Consider the following 12618-nt stretch of genomic DNA (forward strand, 5'->3'; position numbering starts at 1 on the left):
TGTCGTCTGCTAAAATGTCGTCTGCTGAATTTCTTAAATAAGCATTTTCTTTGATTTTTTTTCAAAGAATACTATCAGATTAGCAAACAGTTTGGATCCTGATGAGACGCCACGTTTTGTGGCGTCTCATCTGGATCCAAACTGTTTGCAAAGGTCTTCATAATCCGGTTCCAGCACTGGAAGAGTTAAACATGCCAACACACTTTTCAAACTTGTAACTGTTTCATTCCTTTAAGTTAACATCCCAATAACCTAGCGTATTAAACATACTTAAACATGACTGTTTCAAGTTATATTAATTAGATCGATGAGTTTCCACAAAATGATAAGTGTCCATACCGAAATAATCAAATAAATATTTACCGTTTGTATATGTTGATGTTTCCAAAGTTGGATAGTTGGCGGCAGTCGTTGTCGTTGAAACTGAAATATTAAAATATACCAGTACCATAATGTTCATTCGCCATCATTCAACACCATGTGATGCAAACATAAAACATTTACGTGTTTATTCTTCATATTTGAACTTATTTCGCTTAGTTAGAATACCAATGCGGCAGGTATTGTTTGGTGAAGTGCTCAATGTAGCATATCGCCATCAAGTCTTCGTCTGGTTTCTGTCTTCTAGCGGTGTCGGTGTCAACTTTATGCTCATAAACAATGAGGCAGCCACATTTTTGACTCGATATTGATGAAACTTGGTCAGGTTGTTATTTTGTAGGGTCATAAACATGTGCATCAGGCCGCATTTCAAAAGAAAACTTTCGTAAAGCCATATTTGGTACTCAATCTTGGTGAAATGAGGTCAGATTATTATTTTAATAGATAGAACTGTAAGCCCATTACCACTTAAACAGCCAAATTGCTCACTCTGTCTTGTACCAGTAACCGTCTTTTAGCGGGTTGCGTTGTCAACTTTTAGCCTATTCTCACCTATGCAGCCACAATGCTTACTAAATTTTGATAACCCTTGTTCAGATTGTTAATTTGTATGGTCAAAAACTTGGACACGAGGCCTAATAGTTAAAAACAAAACCTTCGAAAAAAAACGCATTTAGGACTCAATCTTGGTCAGTCTAATAAAACTCTTCAACTCTAGAAACCGAAATTATTTTGTTATATTGATGAGAAATATTTTTTTTTATCTTAACACTCATGGATTCGTTGGTCAAGTTACTGCATCTGGTATGTAACAAAACCAATGCGCGTTTCTCAAAGGATGGTAATTTGTATATTGTGAGGTCATTTCTCATTTGTGACTGAGATCTATGAACATCCGAATAAAAAAATTCCCGAGTGAAATCAAAAACACTAATGATCAAAATTAAAAAACTTGCAACATTGACTTCTGAACTTTGAAAGGGTAATTGCCTCAATGTCTTGTGTCTATTACTAAATGATTAATGTAATAGAAAAAGCGCATCATCGGGAAGCATCCATAATATGCATTGATATTAGCCTTTTATATTCTCAATGCCATGTATATGGATGAATGTGATTTGAAATATGTATATTGACTCACAATAATGACAATGGTAAACACGTCTTCTCAATGGATTATAATTTAAAAATATATTGCGTGAACAGGTATTTATTATAATAAGTATTATTATAATCAATACTTTTCTGCTATTTCATGGTCCCAAATAATGTTCCTTTAATTAAGTCTATAAAGATGGAAATTATGCTTCGGTTATTGGAGCTACACTTTCTGAAGCATTAAATATAAGAAATTTCAGACAAACACATTTTCGACATTGTAAATGTTTCACTTGTTTAAGTCTAATTCATCAAGGAAGTTGAAGTACAGTAGCCACGCATGCTTAAGATACTCAAAGCTATGCTGTTTTGAGTACATTTACTAGATTGGTGAGTTTTTGTGAAAAGTGAGAAATGATGTATCTATAAAAGTGTTTAATACTGAAACAATGAGATAAGTATTGACCATCCGTGTAAGTTGACGTTTCCGTTGTTTGGTAGAGGTCGGCGGTAGTTGTTGTCGCGGAAACTGAAATAAAAAAAATAAATATATATAACAGTGTCGTCATGTATATTCTTCATCATTCAGCACCATGTGATGCCATACAAAACGCTCTTACTTAATAAATAAAATGTGTTTATGCTGCATATTTGAAATAATTAAGCATAATAAAAGTATATGACTACGCGACAGGTGTTGTCTGTTGTTATGTTCAATGTGAGCTATTTTAAATAGATAAATGTCTGTTGTCCGTCTTCTAGCACTTTCGATGCAAAGTTCGAGTACACAACCACTTAAGCAGACTCAGTTCTTGCTCAATCTTGATTAAGCAATTTTAGACAAACACATTTTCGACATTGTAATTGTTTCACTTGTTTAAGTCTATTTCATCAAGGAAGTTGAAGTAAAGGTAGCCACGCATATTTAAGATACTCAAAGCTATGCTGTTTTGGAACATTAACTACATATGTGAGTTTCTGTGAAATGATGTATCTAGTGTTTAATACTGAAACAATCAGATAACTATTGACCGTCCGTGTAAGTTGACGTTTCCGTTGTTTGATAGAGGTCGGCGGTAGTTGTTGTCGCGGAAACTGAAATATCAATATATATATATATATATATATATATATATATATATATATATATATATATATATATATATATATATATATATATATATATATATATATATATATATATATATATATATATATACAGTGTCGCCATGTATATTCTATTTCTATAGCATTCAACACCATATAATGCCATACAAAACGCTTTTACTTCATAGATAATATGTGTTTATGCTGCATATTTGAAATAATTAAGCATAATCAGAGTATATGACCACGCGACAGGTGTTGTCTGTTATGTTCAATGGGAGCTATTGAAATTAGGTAAATGTCTGTTGTCCGTCTTCCAGCACTGTCTTCTAGCACTGTCGATGCAAAGTTTCAGCACATAACCACTTAAGATGACTCAGTTCTGGCTCAATCTTGATGAAATTTAGTCAGATTTTTATAATAGTGTAGGGTCAAAACATGGTCGTAAGGCCATATAGGTAAAACAATCACAAAGCCCCATTTACGACTCAATTTTGGCGAAACGTTGTCAGAATTAATCTTGACAATATCTCGGCAAATGTCGATTTTTGACATGTTGTTTTAATAGGTAACCGGTAAGATATTAGAAAAACTCTATTAACCAATCTTGAAGCGGAATTGATTTTTTAATCTTTATGAGACCTAGTCAAAAAGTCTATCTTTACACTATAACTTCTCAGTTTGAATCTGGATCTTTGAGTTGAAAATTTGGGTCAAAAAATAATTACAACTTGTGAGACCACATTTAAGACTCAAAATCATACAACTTCGTCATAATCTTTATCTTCACAAGGACCCAATAACTGTTAAGAGGGGGCAAACCAATTTAACACAAGATAAATTATTCTTTAAAAAGAAACGAAAAATTGATCCAATTAATTAATCAAATCTTAAGCAAGTTATATCATTGGTTCATTGGTCAAGTTACTACATCTGGTATGTATTAAAAGCAATGTACTATTTCTAAAGGATAGAGATGTGCATATTGTAAGGTGATTTCGCATAAATGGTTGTCGAGCTAGTCCATATTTGAATGATAATTTGTTTTCGAGTGAGATTCCGGACATGACATTAATGATCCAAATTTGAAATCTAAACACAACAAAGACTTCTAATTCTTCAAAAAATTGTTGACTTAATGTCTTGGTCCAAAAAAAATAATTCAAATTAACAATTCCATCGACAAATCGCATCATCGGGGAGTATCCATAAGATGTACTTATATTAGTGTTTAACATTATCAACGCCATGTATTTACACGACCGGGATTTTTAATATGCCTCTTGACTTACAATTATGACATTGGTTAACAAGTCTTTTTAATAAATTCAACGTGAAACAATTACATTACTTGGAAAGGTATTTATTTTATATGACCAAATATAACCATATTTTATATGACCAAGTAAAAAAACTACAAAAAAACACTTTTCTACGATTTCAAGGTCGCTAATAATGTTGTTTTGTTTTAATCTATAATGACGGGAATTACGCATATAGTGAACAAAATACTTACGAGAGCTACACTTTCGTTTGCGTTAAATATTAACCCTTGGCATGCTGGGAAATTTGTCGTCTGCTAAAATGTCGTCTGCTGAATTTCTTAAATAAGCATTTTCTTTGATTTTTTTTCAAAGAATACTATCAGATTAGCAAACAGTTTGGATCCTGATGAGACGCCACGTTTTGTGGCGTCTCATCTGGATCCAAACTGTTTGCAAAGGTCTTCATAATCCGGTTCCAGCACTGGAAGAGTTAAACATGCCAACACACTTTTCAAACTTGTAACTGTTTCATTCCTTTAAGTTAACATCCCAATAACCTAGCGTATTAAACATACTTAAACATTACTGTTTCAAGTTATATTAATTAGATCGATGAGTTTCCACAAAATGATTAGTGTCCATACCGAAATAATCAAATAAGTATTTACCGTTTGTATATGTTGATGTTTCCAAAGTTGCATAGTTGGCGATAGTCGTTGTCGTTGAAACTGAAATATCAAAATATACCAGAGCCGTAATTTACATTCGTCATCATTCAACACCATGTGATGCAACATAAAACATGTACGTGTTTGAGCTTCATATTTGAACTTATAACGCCTAGTTAGAATACCAAACGCGGCAGGTATTGTTTGGTGAAGTGCTCAATGTGGCATAATGCCATCAAGTCTATGTCTAGTTTCTGTCTTCTAGCGGTGTCGGTGTCAACTTTTAGCTCATAAGCACTAACGCAGCCACATTTTTGATTCGATATTGATGAAACTTGGTCAGGTTGTTATTTTGTAGGGTCATAAACATGTTCACCGCCGCATTTGAAAAACAAAACTTTCGTAAAGCCATATTTGGTACTTAATTTTGGTGAAATGTGGTCAGATTATTAATTTTGACAATATTTAGGCAAAATTGATCTTGGATGATTGATTTAAAAGGTTTCCCGGCTAAATCTCAGAAAAACTGAATTGAACGTTTATTGTTAAAGGGATCTTTTCACGCTTTGGTAAATTGACAAAATTGAAAAAAGTTGTTTCAGATTCGTAAGTGTTCGTTTTAGTTATGATATTTGAGAGGAAACAGTAATACTGAACATTAACCATGCTCTAAAATAGCCATTATATGCATCTTTTGACGATTTTAAAACCTAAAAATTATAAAGCGTTGCAACGCGAAACGATTGAATAATTTGGAGAGTTCTGTTTTTGTCGTTAAATTTTGTGAAACTACGAAGATTGCTTATATAATGTATAAAATACATCTAGAATGTGTACTCGGCGGAATAGCTCAGTAGGCTAAAGCGTTTTTACTTCAGGACTCTGGCAGGACTCCAGGGGTCACTGGTTCGAAACCTGCTCCGGGCAATATTCTTTTCCTTTTTTAAATTGTTTTCTTGATTTTTTACTGGAGCTTTTATGATCCAATGTTTACATTTATCAATATAAAGCATTTAATGAATAAGTTAAAAAAATGCCAAAATCTGTGAAAAGGCCCCTTTAAATGTTGATGATACTTAGTCGAAATGTTTATCTTGACATTATCACATCCAAGTTCGATTTACTTTTGGCTTAGAACCTAGGTCGACTGGTAACATTGGTTTCACTCAAGAAGCCACATTTATAACTTAATATTCATTAAACTTAGTCAGAATGTTAATCATGCCACTATCTAGTCAATGACAAAATACAAAAAAACAAAAACAAAATCTTCAAAAAATCGGAAACTGTGTACAGTTAGAATCTCAATTTGTTTCCGAGTGCGATCCCGGTCATAAATTATCCGAATTTGTAAACGCATAATTATGCAACATAGTCTTCTGATCTGTCAAGAGTTATTGGCTCGATATCTTGTCCCCAGGCTTTCAATCAACATTTACATAAATCTGTTTTACTTTATAAATATAATCTTTTTATAAATATAGTAGTTTTATGTTGCATATTGCACAGGCAATCGGGATAAGTAGCTACCACCCAGCTGCTACCCCCCTCCTAATGTCTGGGGCCCGTCTTCTAGCGGTGTGTTAACTGTTAGCTCATTACCACTAAATACATATGAGTCGTGTTCTGAGAAAACTGGGCATAATGCATGTGCTTAAAGTGTCGTCCCAGATTAGCCTGTGCAGGCCGCATAGTTTAATCACGGACGACACTTTCCGCTTTTATGACATTTTTCTGTTTAAAGAAAGTCTGTTTTTAGCAAAAATCTTGTTTAGGCGGAAAGTGTCGTCCCTGATTAGCCTGTGCGGACTGCACAGGCTAATCTGGGACGACACTTTACGCACATGCATTATGCCCAGTTTTCTCAGAACAAGACACATATGGAGACCGTAAATCATGTATGACGTAAGTACTACTCACGTGCTTGGGTTATTGGGGCTACCATAACTTTAGCGTAAAATATAAGCATAACCACACACACGATTTTCAACATTTTAACTATCCAACTTGTCTTCGTTCAATGTACAAGAATGATATCCTGGTTAAATTGTGTGTTTGTTATCGTGAGCCTTTTCCTGAACTGACATATTAGAAAGGAAACCACTGGTTTAAAATATTTTTGAATCCGGTAATGAATACTACTACATGGGTTGCAACCTGAAGAGGACACTGTGAACATACGTATATTGATGTTCGGGCTGTTAACCGGTAGCCAATTGTACAAATATAGATATGGATCATGTAATCCTATCAAAATTATAATCCTTGGTTACATTTATTCGTATGCGGATTTGTTATCCTTTGTAGGTATCCTCTTGTATAAAATTGAAAACTGAACTGAATAATTGAATTCAAATTGATTTAAGTTAGAAAAACAAAAATATTCTACAATACACATATCATCTGGTCCCGCTCAAGATTGTTTTGAACAAAGTTCCATTTCAGACAATATCAGCTTGTGGCAAAACGGCCGAATAAGTGTTAAAGCGAAAGCTAAAAAAACGAACGGCAAACTGTTCGTATTTCGAGGAGTTGACGCTTATTTGTGCAGGTGTTAAAATTCAATTATATACAAATACATCCCCGAGCGTTGTCATCCCTATAAAAAAAGAGTTCAGGATGAATCTTGTGTCGAACCGGCAAAGTAAATGACTCTGATCGTGCATTTTGCACAGCTGACGAGGTGAAAGGTATGAGAATTTCAAATCAATGCTTGCACGATTTTTATTCCTTCATTTTCAGAAATGAACAATTAACCTTTTTGTCATGAAGGTCTGATAACGAAAAATATATACTTATCTTTTTTTCTATAATCTTTACAAAAACATTGCTTGTTAATCAATGCAAACACATTACATTCATTCACACGCGCAATACTTTGTTTTACATACGTTGGAAAAAAGGGAAAGCGAGAAAGGCTGTTACGGCAAACAGACATCAACGCCCGGAAGACGGGTGATGGGCAAGCGATGTAAGCCCCAGATATTGTCACGAAATTAATAATCGAGACTATGAAGGACTCGCGTTAATAGCTGAATAGTTGGTAAATTTAAGTAAAATTGTTGCTAAATTCTTCTATGCAACCATTTACTTAATTTTTAATACAACAAAGAATATAAGAATAGTACTTTTTGTGCGCTAAAATGATGCGCAGAAATACCTGACCAAATATGAAAAATGTATCACATTCATATTAAAAGCCATGAAGGGTGATAATACCTACTGACCTTCAAGTTTTTTTGTCCTTTAATATAAGTTTACACAGACGTATTTGGAGTTTGATGGATTTTTTTTTATAGATTAATGCAAATAAGATGTTTTTTTACTGCATATGAACTCGATAAGTAATGATATCAATTGAATATTACCACCGCATCAAACTATGTTTCATGGCCATGCCTGAAATAGTAGCACGACTGCTGAAACTTCACAAACCAATCTGGGCACGTACTGCTCGCTATAAGACACGTCGACAGTTCACTTAGTTATAAAATTGTATGAATTTCAGTTTGATATTGCTTTCCTCAATGCCCGCCAGTTTGCCTTCCCGTGCTTGCTTGCATGCATCTACTCCAATCCGTATGCCTGCGGGCCCAACTTTCTCAAAGCCACACAGAGACCTGCTATTTTGCACGCTTATCTTCCTTCCCTTTTCATGTTTTATATATTAAAGGTCCAATGCCGATTTTATAACGAAAAATGCTATTTTATAAATATGTATATTCTTAAACGAGTGGTATCATCAAGAGCAATGGCAAAAAATATTTTGATACTAAAAAACGATGATCTTGTTTTCCGTAAATCACCCGGGTATTTCCGCCACCTATTTTGGTTGTGACGTCACTTTCACTCAACGCACATGACACGAAAACTCGTCCAATGTTATTACGGATCGAAGCGTGAACACTTCGCGCATAACGTCAACTTTTACACACAATATCGTGTTATGTTAATACAGTTCTTTTTATACAAGTTTTATTAAAAACGTGTGCTTTTTCTGTGTGTTTTTTTTTTGCACGACAATCGTTATTCGACTGTCAGTGTGTTGCTTTCGGTGCAAAGAACGTGCGGAAAATGGATACAAGGGACTTTTCGGTTTTGCCAAGGATGTTACTCGTAAGAAATGAATTAATAATATATTATACGCATGTATGTATTTACGGCTTAGTTACAAACAATAAATTACAACCCATCTCTTATTATTGGGGTCAAATAGGTTAATTAGTGGAACAGCGATAAAAAATGACAAATACATCCCACGAGATAATAAGATACTAAGATAAGATAAATGAGCTAGGCTTCAGCTAACTAACCAACAAAGTATCAAAAATAACATTTGGGCTTGTTTCAATAATATGTAAATAACTTAAAAAAGTATGAGCGAATCAAAGTGTTGGTAAAAAATTATTATGTAAACGTTCTTGCACTGATATTTAACTCAAATAAATTACTGTCTATTACAGAGATTATTAAAATACATTTAAAAATGGCATTGGAATAGTATTACTAAAAATAGTAATATTATTTACTAACACCATTCTGTATGTAATATTGAAATATTCAGATAAAAATGTAAATTGAGAAGGGTTTGGGCATGGATTGTAATTATGAGTACACTTTATTGATCTCATAAACAATGAACAGCCTGGCATTTATCCGAACAATCGCTCCCACGGACAATCACTCTTACGCTAATTTTGACAAGGCGGACGTTCGCTCCTACATAATTTTAACACCAAGGCCATTGGTTCATACAATAAGATGCGAAACCTTAAAACATAGTAAACGCCGATCAAAGGTTAACACCTATAATTAGCCGAAAATTAAATTTACTTTGTGCGTACTATCATAAATACAAGTTGAACAATATGTCAACTTCTCAAGCGGTTTTTATGTAAACAATGTAACGATCTCGAAAATAACTTCCATTTCTTACTCGAATGTCCAGGTTTTAATAGCCTCAGACAACAATATATACATAGATATTATGATTAAATTCTTAGTTTTTTTACGTTTAAAAAATGTCCATGGCTTGCAGTCAAATTGACACCAGTTGTGTATTAGTCCATATAGTGTCATGGAGTTTATTGCTATTTGGCTGTTGAAATGTGCCTTATCTGTGGATATATCAAAGTTGATTATTGCAGACGCAGTATGGTTTCAGATAAGAGATTAGCCAAGCCCAATTATATCAACAAACAATCATTAAATGTATTACTATCAGACCAGTGCTAGCTTAGCTAACCAAGGGGTGATGCTCCATGTCCCACCAATGTCCAACTCTGCCCACTTGGATCTACATCATGCTATTGTTTTAATTATCCTGTGATTATAACTGAAGTTTTATTTATCAATGAATTTATATACGAGTTCATACTAACACTGTTTAATTATTAATTGAAACAGTGTTTTAAATTTAAATTCATGTAATTAGAAATATTTACATTCCTTCCTAATCAGAACTGTTGCTAGTATCCGTTCTATTTTTTTATTATTAATCAGTGTTTTGTGTAACCAAGTCATATTCAACATGCTTGTACTGTAGAATAACAATCAAAGAATTAGTTTTTCCCCGACACGTGCATGAAACACATTTATGTATTTATAAATCTGTTTTCCCAACACGATGGTCGTCTTGAGCATCGACAAAATTTACCTCGCTTTCCGAGTCAGAATCATAAAAAATCTGACAGACTGTCGCTAAATTCTGACTCATACATGTACGGTTGAACGGAAAACTCATCATAATATCTATCATCTTCCATTTTCCATCAACTTTTCTAACTTAAGTTTCGAGAGGGAAAACATTCGAAGCCTTATAACGCCGCTTCGTTATTGAGAGCATAACAATGGGAAATTTGTGACGTCACTTCCGGTTTGAATGAAAATGGCGAGTACATCGGAATGTGTGAAAAGTCGCGACTTTGTTCTATTCGTTCTCGCTTATAACACCGTTATTGAATTGATGTGAGTTGCGAAATAGTTTAGATATGCACTAAATTCGATAAATAAAGGTGTTTTACGGGTTTATAAAATCGCGGCACGTTATCTTTAATTGTGAAAAATTCAATAAAGTTTTGAAAATTAGGTCAGGTAACCTGAGAGTTTCTCATATTAATGTAGTAGCTATTTAAAGACCTGCACGAAGAACAACCTTTTTCTTATAAAGGGCATCCCAACGACTATTACGAACTATTAATATTTTTTGAAACCATCTACATATAGTAGACATGCTATCAAATACAGTTGTATTCGCGATATTTTGAACAAGAAACATACTTGAAGTTAATACAATCCTTTACCATTAGGTATGTTTTCATATTATGTGTATATTATCTGATATAACATGTGTTTACCCAGTGATGACCAGATGAATGGTATTGCTAGAATAAGAATTATTGTTAAAATAAACTTTAAAGCGAGTTTAACTATGTCTGTTCTTTATCATTTATTACAGGATAGGTTAATCACATACTGGGTCATGAATGAATGAGACCACAACCTAATGTAAGCTTATTCGATAACTGTTTACATTCTATGGTTTTCTTCATTTGTGGTAAAAGTGCACGACGTAGTTCTCATGAGCTGCCGGAAGCCAATCTCGCGTTCGTAAATGTTTGGATATTGTCGTGGGAAATTCACACGGAGTTTATTGTCAAACAAACATTAAAACGCGCATTTTGTATCTCGTTAAATATGTGACCAAACCACATCTAGCGTTGAAATGTTGGCTTTTACTGTAAGGAAAACTGATTTTTTTACTGTTTTACATTAATTTTGTAAATATTTTACGAAATATTCGTTGATTGTGAGTATTTATGCTAAACGTGTATATCTATCGATTCCCTAAATGAACTGTATACTACGACGCTGCTTAAAAAATATCCATGCAATAGATTCACGTTAAGGCTAAAATCAAATTAACATTTGATGTAATTGTTTTTCGTCATAAGTATTGGCCGTATACATCCAAGCTAAGTAATAAGGGCATTATACCTTGACATGCATAAAGATGGTCTGAAATGTTACTATATGCTGCTTGTTTCTGAAATACTATCAACAATAATGGATTTTGCTGATTCACAATATTTCATCTTAACTCAGCAAGTTGGCGCTTTTGTGGATATTAAGGCATGATTCTTTAAATTGATATTTAAATATACATAGTGAAAATACTGCTGCAACGGGAGAAGGAGAAACCGTATTACAGCATGTGGTCATTTCGTTCAACGTTATAGATGCATGTTTGTTGGGTAGGGCATTTAAATTCGTGACACTTGCAAACACATGTTACGGTTACAATAGCTTTTAAGGTTAATAAAAATATGTATACAAAACTCATGTTAAAAAGAAATAAACTGAGAGCTACGTACAAATATAAAAAAGTTTGAACTACTATGGTCTTCATCTTTAGCGAATATCATCAAAAACATGTGCATATTGTCTCAGTTTATGTCACGCAAATTTTGGCTGTCTTTTCAAATGATCTTATATAACCATTCATGGCATGGACGTTTATAAATTACACTAATTTATATAAAGAGATATCATCTCTTGACAAAACAAGATGATATCTCCTGGCACACTTCAAAAGCTTTTGCGCGCGGTCTCATACTGCATTAGGTGTGCAAATACGGACCCGTGGTTTACCATAACAGTGCAAATTCTATACGTATTTATATTGCCGCACTCCATTGTATTGATGTTACTTTATTTTCAAGACGATGTTTATCTTTCGATAAATGCGTAAATTTCTACATATTTTGCAGATCAGTTTACAACGCCAATACGATATGAAATGTGGGGCTTCAGACTAAGTCTTGTTGAGCGAAGCGTAAAAATAACTATCCACGTAGTAATTCGGACAAATTGAGCTGATAAAAACCCAAAGGCTACATGTGTACGATTACCATACACTGATGACATTTATTGGTTATAGTAACATATTAAAAGATTTCAGAACCTTATATGGCAAAAAAATAGTGTGTTTTTGTTTTCTGATTGACCGTTCAACAATTTAGCCTCTCTACTCACATATATTTTAAATAGGAGAAAAATCTATTTATTAGAATTGTTTTGACCGAGGCACTTACGTAGTT

At 33.6% G+C, this 12618-nt stretch overlaps 1 protein-coding gene across 1 annotated transcript in view; it reads right to left on the reverse strand.

Annotated features, from left to right (window-relative positions):
• The window catches only part of LOC127849774 (putative uncharacterized protein DDB_G0282499), a 465276-nt gene extending 457989 nt beyond the window's left edge, over positions 1 to 7287 (reverse strand). The window contains exons 1-5 of the mRNA XM_052382526.1: positions 7277 to 7287; positions 6440 to 6466; positions 4520 to 4579; positions 1946 to 2008; positions 364 to 423 (exon numbers count right to left, since the gene is read on the reverse strand). Coding sequence (XP_052238486.1) covers positions 364 to 423; positions 1946 to 2008; positions 4520 to 4579; positions 6440 to 6466; positions 7277 to 7287 — 221 coding nt within the window. The remainder of the gene's footprint in view (positions 1 to 363; positions 424 to 1945; positions 2009 to 4519; positions 4580 to 6439; positions 6467 to 7276) is intronic.
• Positions 7288 to 12618: the final 5331 nt, after the last annotated feature.

The sequence above is a fragment of the Dreissena polymorpha genome, chromosome 11 (genome assembly GCF_020536995.1).
Source record: "Dreissena polymorpha isolate Duluth1 chromosome 11, UMN_Dpol_1.0, whole genome shotgun sequence".
In the NCBI taxonomy this organism is placed as follows: Eukaryota; Metazoa; Mollusca; class Bivalvia; order Myida; family Dreissenidae; genus Dreissena; species Dreissena polymorpha.